The sequence below is a fragment of the Oncorhynchus tshawytscha genome, linkage group LG22 (genome assembly GCF_018296145.1).
Source record: "Oncorhynchus tshawytscha isolate Ot180627B linkage group LG22, Otsh_v2.0, whole genome shotgun sequence".
NCBI classification, from domain to species: domain Eukaryota; kingdom Metazoa; phylum Chordata; class Actinopteri; order Salmoniformes; family Salmonidae; genus Oncorhynchus; species Oncorhynchus tshawytscha.
Window position 1 is genome coordinate 10,469,280 of NC_056450.1, and position 23,735 is coordinate 10,493,014.

Below are 23,735 nucleotides of genomic sequence, written 5' to 3' on the forward strand. Positions count from 1 at the left end.
CGCCACCTTGAGGCTTGCTTAGGATGACTAGATTCCTGATAGCTCAGCCCTAAGCATGTAAAATTCGCACCATCTACTGGCACAGATGAATCATTGCAATATTTGTGGATAAAAAACCCACAACAAAAACACCTAAATTGCTCTATAAACGTGGAGTAATTGAGTTTATTATGAGTAAAATGAGAAGGGTTAATGCAATTGATTCAATGCAGCTAAATTGCACAATCATTAGTTGGATTGGGGACCCTATACTGTAACCTGTTAAGACCTAAAAATACAATAAAATGCTTTTTAATGCTTTTTAATCCAACTACCAATATTGGCCACCGTCCTTTTAAAAACAAAGACATATCAATAACGGCTATCCTACACTCCTTCCTCATAGAGAGCACTTTGACCTTCTCGTAAAATGCACCCTCTCGTCACTGGCGCATGTTTGTGCGCGTGTGATGTAATAGTTTACACTATAATTGTACACGTATTCCCATGCTCGAGTAAATGGTTAACGTTGTGTGGATTACGCTATAACATTTTCTGCCAACGCAAGCGTTAAAGAAAGATATCTAGAATTCAGTACTGGGCGCTGTCCAAAATTGATGCTGCCGCGTCGCGTCGAATCTATGATGCTCTGTTCGTGGTGCTGAAATCCTTTGCGCTCTTGTTCTCTCTCCTTTTCTCTCTGTCCCTCCCTCCTTCCATCTCTCCTCTCTCCCTCCCCTGGTCCTCTCTCACATTCACAAAACCCTCTGTCATGGCGTCTTCCAACAATGTTACCCCCACCAACTGTAGCTGGTGGCCAATCTCAGCCATGGATGAAGACGGTGAAATAACAGATATGGAGAAAAGCGAAGAGCCAGCTATAGAGTCGAAACCTAGTTTCTCTAAAGACAAGCTTGTTTTGTATCACTGGACGCAGTCTTTCACCTCTCAAAAGGTAACACACCGACAGCATGAAAATGAAATGGAGGTGTTCCCGCTCTGTCTCTTACATATCATATCTGCTTTAGCTATATATATTTTTTATTCAATATATTAATGTTTTTTATATATACTGTTGTAGGCCTACACGTTTGTGTTATTTTTTTTATTTTACATTTTGGCAATATTTCTCATACGAGACGTTATGAAACCTCTGCATCATCAGGTGTGGACATTTTCCTCGACATTGAATTATACGGGATGGATAGGCTATAACTGTATTGGTGATCAATATCTGTTATATTCCAATGGATTCGGTGATTAGAAGACGATGTCTTATTCTAACAAGGCATATGCTATGTTTGGACAATTTTCGCCTCATTCATGAGAAATCAGGCTACACCTCCTGTGGTCCAAAATATGACAATGTAAATAATTGATTGACAGTGAGGTATCTCTGTGAAAAACAAACAAAATGCAACATTTCAACCTTCCCTGTGCCTTTCTCTCAATGTAGTGCATATGTTGTTCAAAAATCTATTCATAGACTTGGCCATTTTTATTCCAATAGTATATAGGGCCCATCGTGAGCCTTTTTGATACAGATACCTTTCTCTAATGAGGGGTATACTACAGGATCAAGAGTTAGCCAGCTAACTAGCCTAAATATTCTTGATATAACTTTTTACATACACAGAGTGTACAGTAGGAACACTTCATATATCTGGCATGGACTCTACAAGGTGTGGAAAGCGTTCCACAGGGATGCTGGCCCATGTTGACTCCAATGCTTCCCACAGTTGTGTCAAGTTAGCTGGATGTCTTTTGGGTGGTGGACCATTCTTGATACACACAGGAAACTGTTGAGCATGAAAACCCCAGCAGTGTTGCAGTTCTTGACACACTCAAACCAGTGCACCTGGCAACTACTACCATACCGCGTTCAAAGGCACTTAAATCTTTTGTCTTGCCCATTCACCCTCTGAATGGCACACACACACACAATCCATGTCTCAATTGTCTCAAGTGGATTTAACAAGTGACATCAATAAGGGATCATAGCGTTCACCTGGATTCACCTGGTCTGTCTATGTCATGGAAAGAGTCCTTAGTGTTTTACAAACTCAGTGTATATTACGCATTTTGAATATAGAGACATAATTGTTTTGTTTTTTCCCAAATGCACATATAGTGAACGCAGGATCGACATTTAGCATCAATATGACATATAGAAACATCATGCAATGAAGACAACATGTGGGCCAGTGTTGCTAGGCACCTGGTTAGACATCCGCTCTACACATCTGTTTGTATTGTGCTCAGCTAGCTTTGCTCCACTCCAAACCATTAGGCTATTGGCTCCAAACCACTCTGGGAGCTACTGCTGATCTGGTCCTGTTGTCACTCAACAGTAACAGTAAACATAATTTAAACGTCATTGTCGAGGGTTCCACTTAGAGAGGTTGCATTCCTTAACGTTTCGACAGTCCTACATCTTAATAGAGTAGCCTAAAACTGTCATTTGGCAAAGTGTACTATGTACAACTTGAGGTTGCTGTTAATGATGGTTAGGCGGCATTGGATTTGAGATAATGAACAGGGAATGTTAGGATACCCTGGTTCCTCTGTCCTCTCAGCACCAATATACAGTATGTGGCCAACAAACAGGCAAATGTGTTTTATATTTGAGTATACCATAAAAAGTACATCAATTTATATCCTTCCACAATTCACATGATCCATATAGGGATTTTGGTCAAACTAAGGAGGACTAAGAGAGATGTCCAAGTCACTGCAAATATAGCTGAGACAGGCCAAAAAAATTGCTCTGTCATTGCATTAACCTGTACAAACCTGTCTTTCTTGATATCTTTAGAAAATCATCAATGTATGTAAACTATATCTCAATCTCTCATAATGTAGTTCATTTAATCATTGATCCACCTGACATACAGTAAATGATCGATTGTGCACAAGAGGAATGATATAGCATGAGTTTGATACCTTAAGGTTACGGCATCATCTGAAGCAATTGAAGAGAAATACTTCACTGTCTGTCATTCTTAACTGCTGCAGAAGGTTGGAGATTTACACCTTTGTCACTACAGTATACCCCAGAGCCTGTAAGTCTCTACTGCTAGATCTTATACTGTAGTCCACACTCAGATGTCAGTGAGTCCAACTCAGGTGTCAGTGGATCCCTGGGTCAGATATAGAGATCTCTATCGCTATCTATGGTTCTGGTGGTTCCAACGCAGATGTCAGTGGTTATCAGTGACAGGGCCGATTACATAGCATATGAACACATCAGTTGAGGGCCTCTTGGAGGTCGGGGCACCGACAGATAGCATATTATGAGCACGTTGGTTGGGGACCCCCTGCATATGACGCTGCTGATTATTATCTATCCTATTGCCCTAACTACAGTGCATTTGGAAAGTATTCAGACCCCATGACTCTGCAGCACTCCACCATTCAGGCCTTTACGGTAGAGTGGCTAGACAGAAGCCACTGCTCAGTAAAAGGAACATGACAACCTGCTTGGAGTTTGCCAAAAGGCACCCAAAGGACTCTCAGATCACGAGAAACAAGATTCTGTAGTCTGATGAAACCAATATTGAACTCTTTGGCCTGAATGCCAAGCGTCACGTCTGGAGGAAACCTGGCACCATCCCTAAGGTGGTGGCAGGGAATGGGAGACTAGTGGGAGACTATATAGATAGAGATTAATAGAGCAAAGTATGATGATGAAAACCATCTCTAGAGCGCTCAGGACCTCAGATTGAGGTGAAGGTTCACCTTCCAACAGGACAACGACCCTAAGCACACAGCCAAGATAGTGCAGAAGTGGATTCGGAACAATTCTCTGAATGTCCTTGAGCCAGAGCCCGGAATTAAACCTGATCGAACATCTCTCGAGAGACACAAGCTGAAAATAGCTGTGCAGTGACTCTCCCCATCCAACCTGACAGAGCTTAAGAGGATCTGCAGAGAAGAATGGGAGAAACTCCCCAAATACAGGTGTGCCAAGCTTGTAGCGTCATATCCAACTGACTCAAGGCTGTAATCACTGCCAAAGGTGCTTCAACAGAGTGTTTATTTTATTTAACTAGGCAAGTCAGACAAGAACAGTTAAGAACAATTCTTATTTTCAATGACGGCCTTGTTCAGGGGCAGAACGACAGCTCAGGGATTCGATCTTGTAACCTTTCGGTTACAAGTCCAACGCTCTAACCACTAGGCTACCTCAGAGTACTGAGTAAAGGGTCTGAATACTTACTGTATGTAAATGTGATATTGAAGTTTTTTATTTTCAATACATTTGCAAAAATGTAAAAAAAACTGATTATGGGGTATTGTGTGTAGATTTTTTAAAATCCATTTTAGAATAAGGCTGTAACGTAACCAAACAAATGTGGAAAAAGTCAAAGTGTCTGAATACTTTCCAATGCACTGTATATATACATATATACCTCAATTACCTCACACCCCTGCACATCAACTCCGTACTTGTACCCCGTGTATATAGCCAAGTTATTGTTACTCATTGTGTATTTATTCCTTGTTATTATTTTTCTATGATGTCAATGTTTTCTCTCTGCATTGTTGGTAAGGGCCCGGAAGTGAGCGTTTCACTGTTTGTTTACACCTGTTGATTACGAAGCATGTGACAAATAAAATGTGATTTGAACACATCAGTTGAGGGGCCCTCTGGAGTTTGGGGAATTTAGGAATTTAGCTTTAAAATGGCAACAAAAAAAATGTTCTGCCCCATGGCAAAATGTGTAGAATTGCAGGAAATTTGCTTTAAATGAGGTGGGGGAATTTAGGAATTTAGCTTTAAAATTGCAAAAAAAAAACTGTGCTAGTATGGCCCTGGTCAGTGAGTTTATGATGAGGAGTTAATGTTAAGGTGCAATTAATAGTCTGGTTAGAAGAGTTAGATTGGTACATTTGCTGCAACCATATGATTGAGGAATATTTGTAAGCTTTGAATCGTTGTTCTGGTTGAGTATATACCCTTAATAATTCTCTACAGTCATTTACTTCAGCTACTGTTTAAGTTTCATGCTGTTACATAGGTAATCAGTGATGGGACTTGTTGCGGTTAAGTTGAACAAGCTACAAGGTCTTCCTGTTCTGTCTCACGCACCAGTCTTCCTCCCTCTGTGCACAATAGCGTGGGGACAAGGTTACCCTGTACTAGACAGGGGTTGTAATAATTCCTAGGCTTGAACTTTTTAATAATTTGATGCACTCACACTCACACTTTGCGATGTTTTGTTATAATTTGTCTGGCCATGTACAACAAACCCATGGCCCCCTCAACCTCCACAGTGTAATTCATATTCTTTCTACAATAGCCGTCTACGGAGCTTGGCATGGCTTCTAATAAGACACTGTAAATGGATACTGTCTGCCTCACAAGAAGCCCTTTTAGTTCGTATTGAGCACAACAACACATCATCATTTTGCTTGGGATTATGAACACAAAAGATAAAGGGGCCTACATCTGGATAGTGATGCATGAACGGTACTTTTTCCTAAGGACTTTTAACATCCTGTTTCATGCCTGTCTGTACTTGTGTAGAGCAGGCTTCTCTGCTCTAGGGCGTGTAGTTGTTTGGAAAGAAACAGATAATTGTTTCCTTTTAAAATTGTTCTCCAACACACATTGTACAAGTAGCAACAATAAGCTAAATTGCAAATGCAACTTAAAATGTAATTTCTTATGTTAACCCTTGTAGACCTGAAGGGATTTCCCTCTTAGATTCACTTCACTAGCACATATTTGTAATAAGATTGTAATAACAAGGACCATCAAGAGTACTGATTGCACAAAGCCACAAAAAAACTGAATTGAGCTAAGAGGTGAAGATATAACTTGTGTCTCTGAAGATGAAATGTAGATGTAAATTGTGCCTTTTGCTATGAGACGAACATGTAACTTGTGTCTCTGAAGATGAAATGTAGATGTCACTTGTGCCTTTTGCTATGAGACGAACATGTAACTTGTGTCTCTGAAGATGAAATGTAGATGTCACTTGTGCCTTTTGCTATGAGACGAAGATGTAACTCGAGTGTTTCTCTGTGTGTCGTCCAGGTGCGTCTGGTGATCAATGAGAAGGGTCTGCTGTGTGAAGAGAGAGACGTAAGTCTCCCTATAGCCGAGCACAAGGAGCCCTGGTTCATGAGGCTCAACCTGGGGGAAGAGGTGGCCGTCTTCATCCACGGAGACACCATCGTCTCAGACTACAACCAGATTATAGAGTACCTAGAGGCTCATTTTGGGGGAGGTATTGCCTTTCAGACTACTTGATCTTTTTCCTTTAAGATTACTTTCGGGTCTCTTTTCACCCATGATGTTACAGTAGTGACTGCATAGCAAACAGTATACAACCAGGTCATAGCGATGGCCTACCTAGAGACTAACTTGGGGATGTACTGCTTTTCCGGGCTACTCATGTCTTTATTAGTAACCATAAACAGTATTCACCAGGTTATACTTACAGACGGAATTGTGAACAGTTGTGAACAGAGATACATCTAATTGGCCAATCTTATGGTTCACTGCAGCTCAGGGATCAATGATCGTCCATGACATTAAGTCAGTGACTGGCTGGCGGCTGCATAGCAAAGAGTAGAGACGTTTTGAGGTTTCTATCAAGGCATTAAGGTTGCTATTTTAATGTTTGTAAACTGTGTTAAGCTATTTTTTCACCAGGGAAGTGTAATTCAACCCAGATACTGACTGTATTCTGTGCGGCATGTTTTTCTCAGTATATCACGTGTCCTATCATGGTCCTTTGGGTCATTTGCGGTGGTGGTTGTGGGTCGTTATGTAATGTCCCGAGAGAATGGCTCCAGTAAGGCCTGCAGGGATACAGTATTTACCATGGCCAATGGATGAAGGACTTCCTCTTACTTCAGATCGAGACACTTCACACTCACCCATCCATGACAGAGAGGCTTGATGTTATAGAAGGCGACTATACTGATTTCAGATTTCAGTTGCAACAGATGTGCTCCAATGATTTCTCTCATGCCATTAACGTCCATTTGTAACTTTCAAGCTCTTATATTTTATTTTAAACAGATGTAGCTATTTTTCTTTAATGACATTTTGATTATTTTCAGTTTATATTAATGTTCAATATGGCTGTTGAGTAGCAGATTTGTGTTCAGCAGGGACCAGTGTAGCAAAGCATTTAGCATAGTATATGTCAGAGTAGTTTATCTCCCTGTTTCACTTGGTTGAAAAACTTTTTAGCCCTACTGAACACGACCCAGACCTCATGCTCATTTTAAAGAGGATGTGTCATCCAGCTGCTTGATTTACAGATATTGTCTCCAATTCTGTGTACTTTCTAATGCACCCTGCCAAAGGGGACTGGAGTTGGCCTAGGAAGTGTAGATGAAGCAGCAGAGAAAATCCTGTCATAGTAAAGGACAGGAAATCTAGTGCCAAGTACACTCAAGTTAGCCTATTGTTGAAATCCTACCTCTAGCAAGGTGAAATCCACTGCCATATCACTTACTATTTTATGGTAGCTAAGCACTAGCCTGATGCCTCACACTAAGTTCTTACGCTGTTCTGTCATTCGCTACAGACTTTAGTGTGAAACTGCCATCATTGAATGTCGTTTGAGTGACATCGTTTATGGTGAAAACAAAGTCATCAGCAATTGGATCGCCTCTAAACCAATCATAGTATTAAAGCCAATTATGTACTTTGAAAACACCGCTTCAACCACGTGTTCTGGCTCTGGCCCAACCCATTTGTTTTCTGTGTTCGCATTCAGTGAAGGGTTGGGGAGAAATGCCGCATTCAAAACAACTGGGAACTCTCCAACTTCAAACTTCACTGCGTTCAAGACAACTGCTAACTCTGAAAAAAAACTAGCTCAGACTGGGATTGTTTTTTTTTAAACGGTCATCCAATTCAGAATTCCAAGTCGGAAACTCTGGCATCTTTCTATAGTTCCGACTTTCCGACTTGAAGATCACTGGCGTCATGATCTGACCTCGTTTTTTTCCAGAGTTCCCAATTGTCTTGAAAGCGCCATATGGTCATATCCAGACTCCTTGAGGAGGAAAAGAAAGTTTGTGGGCGTGACGTAGCATTTTAGCAGAGCAAGGAGTCTGGGTAGCCAGGCAAGCTGAACCTTAATCTCTCTTTATGCACTCCTTATGCTTTCTCAGGGAGAATCTTGTTTTGGTATTTTGTCAGCAGTGTCCCATTTGCTTGCCATGTATCAGAGTGAGATGTGACTGGGCAGTAAAACATAGTGAGTTCAGTGGGTTCTCTCCAGTGCGACATTTTATTGTGCACCATCATCATGTTGGCACGAGGTGCAGCAACGCTGTGGCTGTGTCCAAGCCAAGGCCATGCCCCTGTTTGTGTTCTGTCTGAGGATGGGTGCTTAGCGCTGCAGCAGAGCGCACCAGCAGCAGACCTCCAGAGCCAAGCCACGTACGGCCACAGCCATGCCCAAGTCGACCTGTTGGGCCTGGACTGATTAGTCAGCAGTCTGCCAGGTGCAGCTCCAGGCCTCCAGCTCCACCTTAAAGACACACAACCAGATTAACAGCACAGACTGGAATATCCCCGGGCACTTCCTGTGTCCCCACTCCCCGTCATCAGTCACAGCTTTCTGGCCAGCCCTCAGCAGCTCATAGCCTACCTAAACTAGCTCGTATCTTAATCTAAAGTAAAAACACATAGCTATTTGTTGATCTTGCGGAACGTTTGCTTCTGGTTCTGCATATTGGCCTATGTATCCCATTGTCAGAAACAGGGTTGTAGTTGAGCTTACTCCATTCACAGTAAAATCCCCCTTACACACCATTGTTAGGCTTTGTAAGTGGACTGTTGCACATAAAGTAAAGGCTGAAGTTGGTATACAGTGTTGTCTATTTATGTTACAGGCCTATATGTTAGAATGCTATATGGTCCTATGTGTTACAATGCATTCGGAGAGTATTCAGACCCCTCGACTTTTCCCACATTTTGTTACGTTACAGCCTTATTCTAATATAGAGTCTCCTTGGGTATGATGCTACAAGCTTGGCACACCTGTATTTGGGGAGTTTCTCCCATTCTTCTCCTCAGCTCTTCTCAAGCTCTATCAGGTTGGATGGGAAGCGTCACTGCACAGCTATTTTGAGGTCTCTCCAGAGATGATCGATATGGTTCGGGCCCTGGCTGGGCCACTCAAGGACATTCAGAGACTTGTCCCGAAAGCCACACCTGCATTGTCTTGGCTGTGTGCTTAGACTCGTTGTCCTGTTGGAAGGTGAACCTTCACACCAGTCTGAGGTCCTGAGCGCTCTGTAGCAGGTTTTCATCAAGGATCTCTCTGTACTTTGCTCCGTTCATCTTTCCCTCGATCCTGACTAGTCTCTCGGTCCCTGCCACTGAAAAACATCCAAAACACCATAATGCTGCAACCACCATGCTTCACCGTAGGAACGGTGCCAGGTTTCCTCCATCTTGGTTTCATCAGACCAGAGAATCTTGTTTCTCATGGTCTGCGACTCCAAGCGGGCTGTCATGTGCCTTTTACTGAGGAGTGGCTTCCGTCTGGCAACTCTACCATAAAGGCCTGATTGGTGGAGTACTGCAGAGATGGTTGACCTTCTGGAAGATTCTCCCATCTCTACAGAGGCACTCTGGAGCTCTGTCAGAGTGAGCATCGGGTTCTTGTTCACCTCCCTGACCAAGAACCTTCTCCCCTGATTGCTCAGTTTGGCCGGGTGGCCAGCTCTAAGAAGAGTCTTGGTGGTTCCAAACTTCTTAATTTAAGAATGATGGAGGCCACTGTGTTCTTGGGGACCTTCAATGCTGCAGAAATGTTTTGGTACCATTCCCCAGATCTGTGCATCGACACAATCCTGTCTCAGAGCTCTATGGACAATTTCTTTGACCTCATGGCTTGGTTTTTGCTGCTCTGACATGCACTGTCAACTGTGGGACCCTATATAGACAGGTGTGTGCCTTTCCAAATCATGTCCAATCAATTGAATTTACCACAGGTGGACTCCAATCAAGTTGAAGAAAGGATGATCAATGGAAACAGGATGCACTTGAGCTCAATTTCAAGTCTCATAGCAAAGGGTCTGAATACTTGTATAAAAAAAGTAAATTTGCAAAAATGTAATTATGGGGTATTGTGTGTAGATTAATGAGGGGAAAATATATTTTAATCAGTTTTAGAATAAGGTTGTAATGTAACAAAATGTGGAAAAAGTTAAGTGGTCTCAATACTTTCCGAATGCATTGTATGTTTGGCTGTAAATACCTCTGTCTGTGTGTACCTGGTTTCTTTTTAGAAACGGTGGCCCAGCTAATTCCCGATGCTGACTCTCCACTCCACGAGCGTGTGCAGCAGTACCGTGAGCTGCTGGACGGCCTGCCCATGGATGCTTACACACACGGCTGTATCCTGCACCCAGAGCTCACCACCGACTCCATGATCCCAAAGTATGCCACCGCTGAAATACGTAGTAAGTCAAGTCAAGTTCAGTGTAACCATTTACAATTAATTGTAAAATATTCACATACAGTTGAAGACGGAAGTTTACATACACCCTAGCCAAATACAAATACTCTGTTTTTCCACAAATCCTGACATTTAATCCTAGGAAAAAATCCCTGTATTAGGTCAGTTATGATCACCACTTTATTTTAAGAATATGAAATGTCAGAATAATAATAGAGAGAATGATTTATTTGAGCTTTTATTTCTTTCATCACATTCCCAGTGGGTCAGAAGTTTACATACACTCAATTAGTATTTGGTAGCATTGCCTTTAAATTGATTAACTTGGGTCAAACGTTTCAGGTAGCCTTCCACAAGCTTCCAAAAATAAGTTGGGTAAATTTTGGCCCATTCCTCCTGACAGAGCTGTTGTAACTGAGTCAGTTTTGGCAAATCAATCCCAGGCCTCCTTGCTGGCACACGCTTTTTCAGTTCTACCCACAAAGTTTCTATAGGATTGAGGTCAGGGCTTTGTGATGGCCACTCCAATACCTTGACTTTGTTGTCCTTAAAGCCATTTTACCACAACTTTGGAAGTATGCTTGGGGTCATTGTCCATTTGGAAGACCCATTTGCGACCAAGCTTTAACTTCCTGACTGATGTCTTGAGATGTTGCTTCAATATATCCACATAATTTTCCTTCCTCATGATGCCATCTATTTTGTGAAGTGCACCAGTCCCTCCTGCAGCAAAGCACCCCCACAACATGATGCTGCCACCCTCGTGCTTCAAGATTGGGATGGTGTTCTTCGGCTTGCAAGCCTCCCTTTTTTCCTCCAAACATAACAATGGCCAAACAGCTCTATTTTGTTTCATCAGGCCAGAGGACATTTCTCCAAAAAGTAGGATCTTTGTCCCCATGTGCAGTTGCAAACCGTAGCCTGGCTTTTTTTTAATGGCGGTTTTGGAGCAGTGGCTTCTTCCTTGCTGAGCGGCTTTTAAGGTTATGTCGATATAGGACTCGTTTCACTGTGGAATTTGATACTTTTGCACGTGTTTCCTTCAGCATCTTCACAAGGTCCTTTACTGTTGTTCTGGGATTGATTTGCACTTTTCGCACCGAAGTACGTTCATCTCTAGGAGACTCCTTCTTGAGCGGTATGACGGGTGCGTGGTCCCATGGTGTTTATACTTGCATACTATTGTTTGTACAGATGAGCGTGGTACCTTCAGGCATTTGGAAATTGCTCCCAAGGATGAACCAGACTTGTAGAGGTCTACAATTATTATTTTTTCAGAGATCCTGGCTGATTTCTTTTGATTTTCCCAGGATGTCAAGCAAAGGGGCACTGAGTTTGAAGGTAGGCCTTAAAATACATCCACAGGTACACCTCCAATTATGTCAATTAGCCTATCAGAAACTTCTAAAGCCATGACATCATTTTCTGGAATTTTCCAAGCTGTTTAAAGGCACAGTCATCCTCGTGTATGTAAACTTCTGACCCACTGGAATTGTGATACAGTGAATTATAAGTGAAATAATCTGTCTGTTAATTAAAAATTGTTGGAAAAATTACTTGTGTCATGCACAAAGTAGATGTCCTAACTGACTTGCCAAAACTATAGTTTGTTAAAACTTCTTAGGGCTGCAATCCTGTTAACGGGATGATATGACAACAGCCAGTGAAAGTGCAGGGCGCCAAATTCAAAACAACAGAAATCTCATAATTATAATTCCTCAAACATACATGTATCTTATACCATTTTAAAGGTAATATTGTTGTTAATCCCACCACAGTGTCCGATGTCAAATAGGCTTTACAAACACCACAAACGATTATGTTAGGTCACCACCAAGCCAAAGAAAAATTCAGCCATTTTTCCAGCCAAAGAGAGGAGTCACAAAAAACACAAATAGAGATAACATTAATCACTAACCTTTGATGAACGACATCAGATGACACTCATAGGACTTCATGTTACACAATACATGTATGTTTTGTTTGATAAAGTTCATATTTATATAAAAAAATCGGAGTTTACATTGGCGCGTTACGTTCACTAGTTCCAAAAACATCCAGTGATTTTGCATAGCCACATCGATTCAACAGAAATACTCATCATAAAGGAAGATGATAATACAAGTTATACACATGGAATTATAGATATACCTCTCCTAGATGCAACGCTGTGTCAGATTTAAAAAAAACTTTACGGAAAAAGCGAATCATTCAATAATCTGAGACGCAGCTCAGAAAATAAATAAAATTTTCCGCCATGTTGGAGTCAGCAGAAACCAGAAATCACATTATAAATATTATCTTACCTTTGATGATCTTCATCAGAATGCACTCCCAGGAATCCTAGTTCCACAATAAATGCTTGATTTGTTCGATAATGTCCATTATTTATGTCCAAGTAGCTACTTTTGTTAGCACGTTAGGTACACATATCCAAACGCTCGTGCAGGTCCCGCATAACTTCGGACAAAAACTTCAAAAAGTTATATTACAGGCTGAAGAAACATTTCAAACTAAGTATAGAATCAATCTTTAGGGTGTTATTATCATAAATCTTCAATAAAGTTCCAACCGGAGAATTCCTTTGTGTCTAGAGAAGCAATGGAACGCAGGTCGATATCATGTGGAATGCGCATGACCAGGAAATGGCTCTCTGCCAGTAACCTGACTCATCCAGCTCTTATTCAGGCCCACAACACAGTAGAAGCCTCATTCAAATTTCTAAAGATGGTTGGAAGCCCTAGGAAGTGCAACTTCATCCATATCCCACTGTGAATTCAATAGGGCCTGGGTTGAAAATCGACCAACCTCAGATTTCTCACTTCCTGTTTGGATTTCTTCTCAGGTTTTTGCCTGCCATATGAGTTCTGTTATACTCACAGACATCATTCAAACAGTTTTAGAAACGTCAGAGTGTTTTCTATCCAATACTAATAATACTATGCATATATTAGCAACTGAGACTGAGGAGCAGGCCGTTTACTCTGGGTACCTTTCATCCAAGCTACTCAATACTGCCCCTTCAGCTATAAGAAGTTTAACAAGAAATTTGTGGAGTGGTTGAAAAATGAGTTTTAATGACTCCAACCTAAGTGTATGTAAACTTCCGACTTCAACTGTAGTATGAACTAAATTATTTTGAGATGTTTATTAGTAGACCACAAAAATGCATACATGCAAGGCCCGTGCACATTGTAATAATATCATATTGAATATAAACAGAGTTCATGATAAATAAATAAATAAAAATGATCCGCCATATCCCAAAACAAAATGAAAACTGATATAATTATCCATTACCATTCAGCGTTCTCACAACATTTTCATGTTAACAGGTTGTCATGAACCAAATTACGCTGTCCAATTTCACCTTGTTTATAGTTAAAATCCATCAAAATGAATTGAAGCAATGTCACTCATTCTCTGTATGCAATATTAGGTCATTGAGTCCGCACTCAGTACATGAATCCTTACTTCATGGACGTGTTGTGTGAATCAAGGCTAGTCCAGCCAAAAGCCTGCATATTAACCAGGAAACCCCATGCCCTGTGTTGATGTCTCTTAAATAAACTTGCTTTATTTGTTGTTTGAGGCAGCACACCAATGTTTATATTTAATCCGAGTCATTCATGTGTTTTATGAACAACATGCTATCGACTTATATCTCACACTTTATAACTGAAATGGGTTGTCCTTGGGAAATGCAGATTTAATGGGATCTCTATTTGTAAATTGTGTATTTCTAATGAATTATACTCTTGTCAACTAGGCACATATACACTTGATCATTTGCTGTTATTGAACATCAACTCTCTGCCTTTGGTACTGTTTTAGACCGACAGTTGTGGTGACAGAAGGGTTTATCCGAGGTATTTACTCCAGTAGTCACTGACTATTGTCTCTTATCTCACTATTTCATCCAGGAGTCACTGATGTCTCTGTCTCTCTGTCCTCAGGACACTTGACCAACGCTGCGTCTGAGCTGATGAAGCTGGACCATGAGGAGCCCACTCTGACAGAGCCATACCTCTCCAAGCAGAAAAAACTCATGGTAAGACTGGCAGCATGGCACCACCAGACCGACCACAGGAGAAGCCTTAAAAGAGAGAAACATTACAGATGATTGTCACAATTACAAACAATTGACCTTTCCATTCACTCTAAATACCATGTGTGTGTGTGTGTGTGTGTGTGTATCTGTGTTTTAAAGGCATATAACAATTTCTTTAAATGAGCATGGCCTTACAAGATTGTTAAGATGAGGTGATAATGTTCTTACTCAAATGAACTGGTCACATTGACAACTGTAAGCAATATGAGCTGTAGTGTACATTTCTATTACACAGAGCATCTCCAAAATGGTTGTTTTTGACAATGTTTCAGTGTGATGTAGGATAGATATTGGGCAATTACCCCAAGTGATTGTGTCAGGTTCTATGTTAGTTCTTTGTTGACCCATAATATATCAACATGAATAGCTGCTACTGCCAGGGCCAACCTGCTGGCTCAAACAAATGGTTTCCCTTTAATGGCTTGGCTCTTCCTATCTTTAGTCAGTACTAATATAAAAATATGTTTATTTACCACTGTTGTTACCACTGTTACAAATAGGTTTATTTTCCTCTGTTATTGTATTCCAAGGGGACACAGACATGATTAGTTACTTGCTTGTGCCAGACGATGACATAGCACATGATAACTGGTAGGTCTTCTGTTGAGACCAGTGTCTCGGCAGATGTTGTCCATGTATGTTTCATGTGATCTTCCAAGAGGTATTGGCCCGTGAGAGGCTATCCATGGTGTGAGACTGAATATAGGCATAGAGATGGAGATGGGTTTCACATACACTATATATACAAAAGTATGTGGACACCCTTTCAAATGAGTGGATTTGGCTATTTCTGCCACACCCGTTGCTGACAGGTGTATAAAATTGAGCATAAACCATGTATTCTCCATAGACAGACATTGACAATAGAATGGCCTTACTGAAGAGCTCAGTGACTTTTAACGTGGCTCCGTCATAGGATGCCATCTTTCCAACAAGTCAGTTTGTCAAATTTCTGCCCTGCTCGAACTGCCCCGGTCAACGGTAAGTGCTGTTATTGTGAAGTGGAAACGTCTAGGAGCAAAGTGGTAGGCCACACAAGCTCACAGAATGGAACCGCAGAGAGCTGAAGCGCGTGTACTGTATTGTGATATAGGATTACTCTTGTGCTCACAGGCAAAAATATTGGACCATGACAATGTCAGCTACCTGAAGAAGATCCTTGGCGAGTTGGCGATGGTACTAGATCAGGTGGAGGCCGAGCTAGAAAAGAGGAAAATCGAGTATAAAGGTAAGGGGAGATTATTGTCCCCCTCGATGAAATCGGGGAGGGGACTGTGGACCTGCCTCTGTCCATATGATTGTCAGACGCAATATCTCAGACAGCGCTGGCCTGATTTTGACGAAACTTGGGTGAATGATGTGTCTTGCCATGGCGATCCGGTATTTACAGAATTACACTCATTGGCCCAAGGCGGAAGATATAGTAATTAACTGAAATTTGTTAGTTACACGGGGTGGGGCCCATTTGTGGGGGACGACATGTTTACTGTTGCCATGTTATTTATGTTTATGTCCTTCAGTTCAGACATTACCAAACATATTCTGTTTTATTTTCCTAGCCTGGTTCCAGATCTGTTCTATCTTGCCAACTACAAATACAGTGGCAAGAAAAAGTATGTGAACCCTTTGAAAATACCTGGATTTCTGCATAAATTGGTCATAAAATTTGATCTGATCTTCATCTAGGTCACAACAATAGACAAACACAGTCTGCTTAAACTAATAACACACAAACAATTATACATTTTCACGTCTTTATTGAACACACCATGTAAACATTCACAGTGCATGGTGGAAAAAGTATGTGAACCCTTGGATTTAATAACTGGTTGACCCTCCTTTGGCAGCAATAACCTCAACCAAACGTTTTCTGTAGTTGCAGATCAGACCTGCACAACGGTCAGGAGGAATTTTGGACCATTCCTCTTTACAAAACTATTTCATTTCACCAATATTCTTGGAATGTCTGGTGTGAACTGCTCTCTTGAGGTCATGCCACAGCATCTTAATCAGGTTGAGGTCAGGACTCTGACTGGGCCACTCCAGAAGGTGTATTTTCTTCTGTTGAAGCCAGTCTGTTGTTGGGTCATTGTCCTGTTGCATCACCCAACTTCGGTTGAGCTTCAATTGGCAGACAGATAGCCTAACATTCTCCTGCAAAATGTCTTGATAAACTTGGGAATTTATTTTTCTGTCAATGATAGCAGGCTGTCCAGGCCCTGAGGCAGCAAAGCAGACCCAAACCATGATGCTCCCTCCACCATACTTTACAGTTGGGATGAGGTTTTGATGTTGGTGTGCTATGCCTTTTTTTATCCACACAGTGTTGTGTGTTCCTTCCAAACAACTCAACTTTAGTTTCAACTGTCCACAGAATATTTTGTCAGTAGTGCTTTGGAACATCCAGGTGGACCTTGGCAAACTTCAGACCTGAGCAATGTTTTTTTTCTTTCTTCCGTGTCCTCCCATGAACACAATTCTTGTTCAGTGTTTTACGTATCGTAGTCTCGTCAACAGAGATGTTAGCATGTTCCAGAGATTTCATAGGTCTGTAGCTGACACAACCTCAAACTATGTTTGTCTATTGTTGTGATGAAGATCGGATCAAATTTGAAGACCAATAAATGCAGAAATCCAGGTAATTACAAAGGGTTCACATACTTTTTCTTGCCACTGTACTATGGTCATACAAGAGTTGACAAGACAGCACACATATCTGGGACAAGGCTACTTCATACCACTCTGCTACAGTATGATGTTTTCTTTTCCCTTTGGCAGGTCAAAAGTGTGAGTTGTGGCTATGTGGACCTGAATTTACACTAGCTGATGTCTGCCTGGGAGCCTTGTTGCACAGGCTTAAGTTCTTGGGACTCTCAAAGAAATACTGGGAGGACGGCAGCCGACCCAACCTCCAGTCCTTTTTCGAGCGGGTGCAAAAACGCTACGCTTTCCGCAAGGTTTTGGGCGACATCCACACAACCCTCCTGTCAGCAGTTCTACCTAACGCATTCCGAATGGTAAAAAAGAAGCCACCATCTTTTTTCGGGGCCTCTTTCCTCATGGGCTCTCTGGGAGGGATGGGATACTTTGCCTATTGGTTTTTAAAAAAGAAATATGTTTAGTGAACGCCCCCACCTCCTTGTGTTAAATGTCTGTGTATTTGTGTGACGTTTCAACTTTTCTGTAATGTTTTACGACAGCAGGAAAATATGAATCTATATAGAGAACACTATTACTTACCTGGGTGAACAAAGAATATACAAACATTCCATACACAAAGGAATTCTTAACAGCAATTTTTTCTGGTATTCAATGCCTTCATCTATTTCATTTCTGGTCTATCGATCAACATGTTACTTTCTCATTAGCTCATTTTGGAGACATGCTTTAGGTTCAGTTATATTGAATTATGGTCATATTCCCAACATATGAGAGCCAGACATAATGTTTTGACATTGCATCACCATACCCAAAGTGGGGCTCATCCACAATCTGCATGTACTAAAGATTTATTAAAGGGATATTTCTGGATTTTGACAATGAGGTCCTTTATCTACTTCCCAAGAGTCAGATGAACTTGTGGATAACATTTTTATGTCAACGTATCCAGTATAAAGGAAGCTTGAGGTAGTTTTGCGAGCCAATGCTAACTAGCGTTAGCACAATGACTGGAAGCTAACAGACACCATTAGACTTCCAGTCATTGCGCTAACGCTAGCAAGCAATTGCACTCACGCTAGTTAGCAACTTCATTCAAACTGCACGCAGCGACATAAAAATGGTATCCACGAGTTCATCTGACTCTGGGGAAGATGATAAAGGGCCTTATTGGTGACATCCAGAAATATCCCCTTTAATACAATTTTCCATCATTGTTTTGGCATTCACCTATTGCCCTTCACTCCTCTGTTGGCCTGGGGTTTCCGTTATTAAAACCCAGTCAATTGACATGATGAACACTGATACTGAACTTCGGATACTTCCTGTGCTGCCAAAAACTGCCAGATGAGACGTTACGATAGCAAGACATCCAGTCAGTCCCAATTAGCTCCCTATCCCTTGGCCATAACTGTTGTTTGCAGATCTATATGCTCCACGACGACACTGCTTATACCTACCCAGACCCTTCAGATATGCAAACATTGGGCCAGAGGGAATGGTTCAGGAATGATTTGGGATCGGCTGAACCAACCAAATACAGACACTACCTTTAGAGCACCACGAAAACATATGCGCTCCATCCATTCATTCATTAATAAAAGGTGATTCTCATTTCTCACACCACAGCTTTGAACTGATCATAAACTGATCCTTGAAAGTCAGAGGTATGATGGAGAAATAGTAAAAGGGTAAATTGAGCCCTCCACAATATTGAGCGGGGAATCAGTCAGTGGCCTTTAACAGTGCCCCTATAGAGTGCTTATGAAATTCTACATTGTTCAGTTAAATACTCACATGGATAGCTGACATTTTTTTGATTCCAGTTCAGCTAACTAACCTTTTTGTTTATTTTGTTATATGACTGGTATAACTAGGTATTTAACTTAAACTTCTAAAACCTAAACCTCTTATAAAACCCCCCTCTGGAGTCTGACTGAATATACAATGTTCCCCTCTATTCAGGAGTACTAGCATGTACACAGACGAATGTGGAACGTTAGCAGGGTTTGCATTGTATGATTACAAGGATTTATTTATATTTAAATGAGGTCGGGGTAAAAAAGAAACACAGGACAAGATGCAACACAGGAAAGCTCCAGTTCTGTTTTTCAACAGAACCAGAATCTCTTTCTCAAAAGTCTTTCCTCACGTCCTCTACCTCACTCCTTTTCAAAATGTCAGAGGGAATCGAGGAGACAGGAGAGCATTAAACGAGCAGAGCTGAGGAATCTTGGATCTTCAGCTCTATTTCAATTGCTTAAACATCCGTCCACTCCTTGTCAAGGCATGGGAAACAACTGAGAAATATACTTTTTCTTTTCAAGGTGTTTTGAGGAAGAGAAAAGACTTGAGATTCATTCACTTTGAGTGAACAGAGTAACTGTGCAGATGGTTGTTAACAGACTGCGTGGCTGATTACTACTGAGATGGGGCCTGGAAGAGGATTCTGAACCAAAGACAATGACCAATGTTTCATTAGCAATGTGTCAGCTGTGTGGGATATCTATGTCCTAAATTGGACCCTGTTCGCTATGTAGTGCACTCATGTTGACAAGGGCCCATATGGCTCTGGTCAAAACTAGTGCACTAGGTAAGGAATAGAGGGCAATTTTTGGATTTGGCCCTACCTAATGGTTTCACTTTTATTACTTCTCCTTGTCAAGACACACTTGGGGCCGGTTTCCTCGACACAGATAAAGCCTAGTCCCGTACTAAATAGCATACTCAATGGAGAATCTTCATTGAAATAACTGTTTAGTTTAGGACAAGGTTTAGGTTTATTCTTTGTCTGGGAAACCAGACCTACAAGTTTGTCTGAAAACTGGAAGTTGAGAAGTTACAGTTCATCATCACGTTTGTGTTTGTTGGTGACAAAAAAAAAAAAAATTCTGTGCAGAAGAACTGTAAAAACAAAATGATTCACAATATGTTGAGCTTTGGAGATCTATATAATGGAAAGAACATGACTCCAGCAGTCACCTGTAGAAGAACAATAACATAAAATGGCACAGGTCTGAATATTTTAAGTTGAAGCTGTTTTTAAAGTTGGAAGTAAGCAAGGTAACACATTTGACAGTTTGCCTAGTACTCAACTTATACATACATGGTCTTTCATTATTAGCCATACAGTAGTTTAACACAAGTGTCTACAATCCACTTCATTTGTTTTTTCTTCTTGCACTATTGTGGCTTCTCCTGGGACTTTCACTGACACATAAACTGTAACACTGTCTGGGTGAAATGTCAGAGACCAATTGAGAAATCACTTTTCCATAACCAGCCTATCATTGTCAAGGCTTGTAGATGTTTCATTAGAACAAGCACTATTGTCACCGATAATGATCTACTTCTTACAACTGAAAAATGAATCCCTGCAAATAAGGTCTGTAATTCATATGGCTCACAGAACTCTCGAGACAATGAATTCATCAAGTTGAGTACTCTTAGTCATTATTTGTGGGCATATTACACAATAGTATTTCTTATTTTTATAAACATGCATTTATTTAGAGTGCACTATGTTTGTTCATAAGCCTTAATTTCTTCAGTTGCCATCAACAAAAAAATGTATTATGAAATTGAAAAATAGAAATTGGAGAATATAAACTTATTTCAACACTTAAATTGAATGTAATTTCTCTATTCTTTTCTAATATTTTTTTCTCACAATCAAAACAGACAAAATCCTCATTGTTAAGAAGTTTATTTGAGTGCACAGTCATGCAATCTACTTAAAATACAATTAAATTCGCAATAAATGTACTTGTACATCATACTCAATATTCCATGTCCCTAGGTAGTGCTGAGAATAAACAAATGCACCTATAGCTAGTAGTAGCATTGATATGATTAGAATCCTTTGGTTCTGGAAAGAATTGTGTGTTGTCCTTAATGATTTGTATATCAAAATGAAATAGCTAGGCTACAATTTTGGCTGACTGTATTTCGGCCTTATGAATAAAGCAATGCTGATTGAGAGCTGCTGGACATTTGAGACATCTGGCAATCTGTACAACTAGCTCCAGAACTGATCTCATTTTTATTTGGAGGGTTGTGTGTTACAATAATTTTGTAGGCAAACCACAATACCTTACCTTCAAAATACCTTACAGATCAGCCTTACAGTATCTCGTTGTAAATGTAGTGTTCACTACATTTGCCATTGATAAACAAATTAAGCTACTTTATACATTTCTCTACAATAAATATTTCCACACAAATAAAACATTTGAAGCCAAAAACATAAAACAAAAAATTACACCATGACCACCAGAGTGGGGTGAATTATTATTATTTTCTTCAGGTTTGGGTGAATTCCTTTTTCAATTCAGGAAGTAATGGTATGGACCCCAACTCTGGAGAAGACTAGCTAGCCGATAGGCCTGAACCGAGACGTCAACGCCATGCACTGCAATGATCTCAGATTACTTCAGAGTCATTTTAAGAACACCAGCTGCCTACGGCCACATAGGGAGTAGGGACTGCATGCAAACCAACCCCGGACCCCTGTCCAAAATTACCCTTCTGAAGGAAAGACAACTTTAAATAGCAACAACGGTCAACACTGACCCTCAGAAGAATGTCAATGTTTTTAAATGTAATGTTTTGAAGGTGCCAAATGTTGCAGAGCCACACAGGAGTGCGGGAGTAGGATGTTTAGCCTAGTACTAAGTAGTGCTGATTTTAAGCGAGTCAACTCTGCTTTGTGGGCTTAAGTGGAAGACCAGGCGATAAGGGCTTTGGATACCATACCCGATACGTGACAAACCATGCCAGAATTCCAAAAACAGTCCCGAGACCGTTCTGCCAAAAATTATGAAAATACACAGAGGTACACATAAACATCCATATCCAGATGAATACTATTCCATTAAGGGACACATATAACAGATCAAGAACAATGTTCCGATTCCTCTCCATGGTAGCCATAGGTGCCATTTCTTCAGCAATGATAAGTGCAGAGTACGAGAGAATGAACGAGTGTCCTGAGATGTCATAGCCGTCCCATTGACCCCCAGCATTCCTGCATCTCCACTTTGTGGTGAATTCTTTATGAGGGACTTGATCCCTGTGGCATGTACCTGTGGCATCTTCAATGTAGAAGAAGGTCTCGGTGAAGGTGTACCAAATGGCTGTGGCCACCACCAATGAGCTCATTCGCCGGAGGGCAAAGGTCAAGCTGTCTTTGTAGTATATGAGGAAGATGAATGGGGTCAACAGCAATAAAGTCCAGCCCCAGGACACTTTGACAAAATACCTGAAAGAGATATAGGAAGTGGTCATGTAAGATGTAGCACAGACCGTTGATAATCAGACTACACAGGCAAACTTGCTTGCTGACAAGTGTCTAGCCGTATGTAGGGTTTTCACCCATTACGTTCGCCCACATTTGGCTCCGTGTAAACTCCAATGTGGTGTTGTAACGTTTAGAAAACGTCAATAATCATTGCTTTCTAAACCTGTGTTTATATGCCCCTTCAAATAAAAAAGCCAGTTACTGTTAATGTTAAGTGTAGGCATCGGGACTATTAACAAAATTCCCCATCTCAGTAGATACTATACCATAGCTATCGCTAAAAGTATTTAACGTTAGTGTTTATGAATGGGGTAAGATACATTTGGTAAGTGGTTGTAGTTAGCTAACCTCTATGTTGCTCCTCCTTGTATTGTAACGTTAAATAAATACGAAAAGACGAACTGGGGATATAAGTTAGCGAACTCGCCTGTTTAACTGAATAACACTGGCGTTTGGCCCTAGTCGTGGCTGTGCTCGCAAGGGTTTGACACTTCGCAAGCTAACGTTACCTAGCTAGCGAGCTTTCTACAGTTAGCGAGCTTTCTTTCTATAGTTTGCTAACCGGTAGCGTTAGCTGACTCTACTTACATATTGAGAACATTTCTGCTGTTGCTAAAATATGTCTCCGGGACGAGCTGTGTCGACTTGACAAGGGATCCCACAATGGAAAGAACCAAGAAAGTCCACGGCAATTTAAGACGGACAAACGGTATCCTCCAAAGTGCCACAAACTTGTTCACGATGATATCCACGTCTACCATGTTGCCACTTGGAACGATAATGGCTGATGGCGGTCTAATGAATGAAGGGATTGGTATGGTACACCGTGACATCAGCCCTCTCTAGACAATGAACTCTATGAGCGTTGCGTTTCAGCATTTCAGACATTTCTCCAAAAGTATACGTTGATTTAAATAAGTAGATCATTTGATTAATATCTTGGCAATTGGCAAGCAACAACATTAAATACGTTTAATTGTTTTCATTATGGTACATGTGACGTTTAATGACTAATGGAGAATGGTGGGATGGGGAACAAGTTACTTTTTTGTAATTTTTCATACATCGCATGTTCAGAGTACAGTTTGAAAGTTACGAAGACAAGGGCAAAAGCTTCTTCTTCTTCTTCTATGAGGTTCAACGGCAGTTGGCATCCAATTTGTTGCATTACCGCCACCTACTGGACTGCAGTACAACTCCCTTATACTTTGCTTGAAAAATAAAAATGTACTAAATAAATACCCTT

General features: G+C 40.9%; 2 protein-coding genes across 2 annotated transcripts; one reads left to right on the top strand and one right to left on the bottom strand.

The window, feature by feature from the left end:
- The first annotated feature begins 469 nt into the window (after positions 1-469).
- On the top strand, positions 470-20,108 carry LOC112221760 (ganglioside-induced differentiation-associated protein 1-like 1). Its single transcript, XM_024384056.2, has 6 exons — positions 470-934; positions 6,023-6,215; positions 10,252-10,425; positions 14,378-14,472; positions 15,646-15,760; positions 17,311-20,108. Exons 1-6 carry the CDS (start codon positions 752-754, stop codon positions 17,652-17,654), a joined length of 1,104 nt encoding a protein of 367 aa, XP_024239824.1. The 5' UTR covers positions 470-751; the 3' UTR covers positions 17,655-20,108.
- Positions 20,109-20,880: 772 nt separating this feature from the next.
- On the bottom strand, positions 20,881-23,466 carry LOC112221761 (acyl-coenzyme A diphosphatase FITM2). Its single transcript, XM_024384057.2, has 2 exons — positions 23,078-23,466; positions 20,881-22,450 (listed from the first exon to the last, which is right to left on the bottom strand). Exons 1-2 carry the CDS (start codon positions 23,320-23,322, stop codon positions 21,886-21,888), a joined length of 810 nt encoding a protein of 269 aa, XP_024239825.1. The 5' UTR covers positions 23,323-23,466; the 3' UTR covers positions 20,881-21,885.
- Between the last annotated feature and the right edge of the window lie 269 nt (positions 23,467-23,735).

Excerpts from the sequence above, each read along its gene's own strand:
- LOC112221761 (XM_024384057.2), bottom strand. The coding sequence starts at position 23,322 with ATGTCACGGTGTACCATACCAATCCCTTCATTCATTAGACCGCCATCA. Across the intron at positions 22,451-23,077 it reads AGCAGAAATGTTCTCAATAT|GTATTTTGTCAAAGTGTCCT; the intron begins GTAAGTAGAGTC and ends TATCTCTTTCAG.
- LOC112221760 (XM_024384056.2), top strand. The coding sequence starts at position 752 with ATGGCGTCTTCCAACAATGTTACCCCCACCAACTGTAGCTGGTGGCCA. Across the intron at positions 6,216-10,251 it reads AGAGGCTCATTTTGGGGGAG|AAACGGTGGCCCAGCTAATT; the intron begins GTATTGCCTTTC and ends GTTTCTTTTTAG. Across the intron at positions 10,426-14,377 it reads TGCCACCGCTGAAATACGTA|GACACTTGACCAACGCTGCG; the intron begins GTAAGTCAAGTC and ends CTCTGTCCTCAG.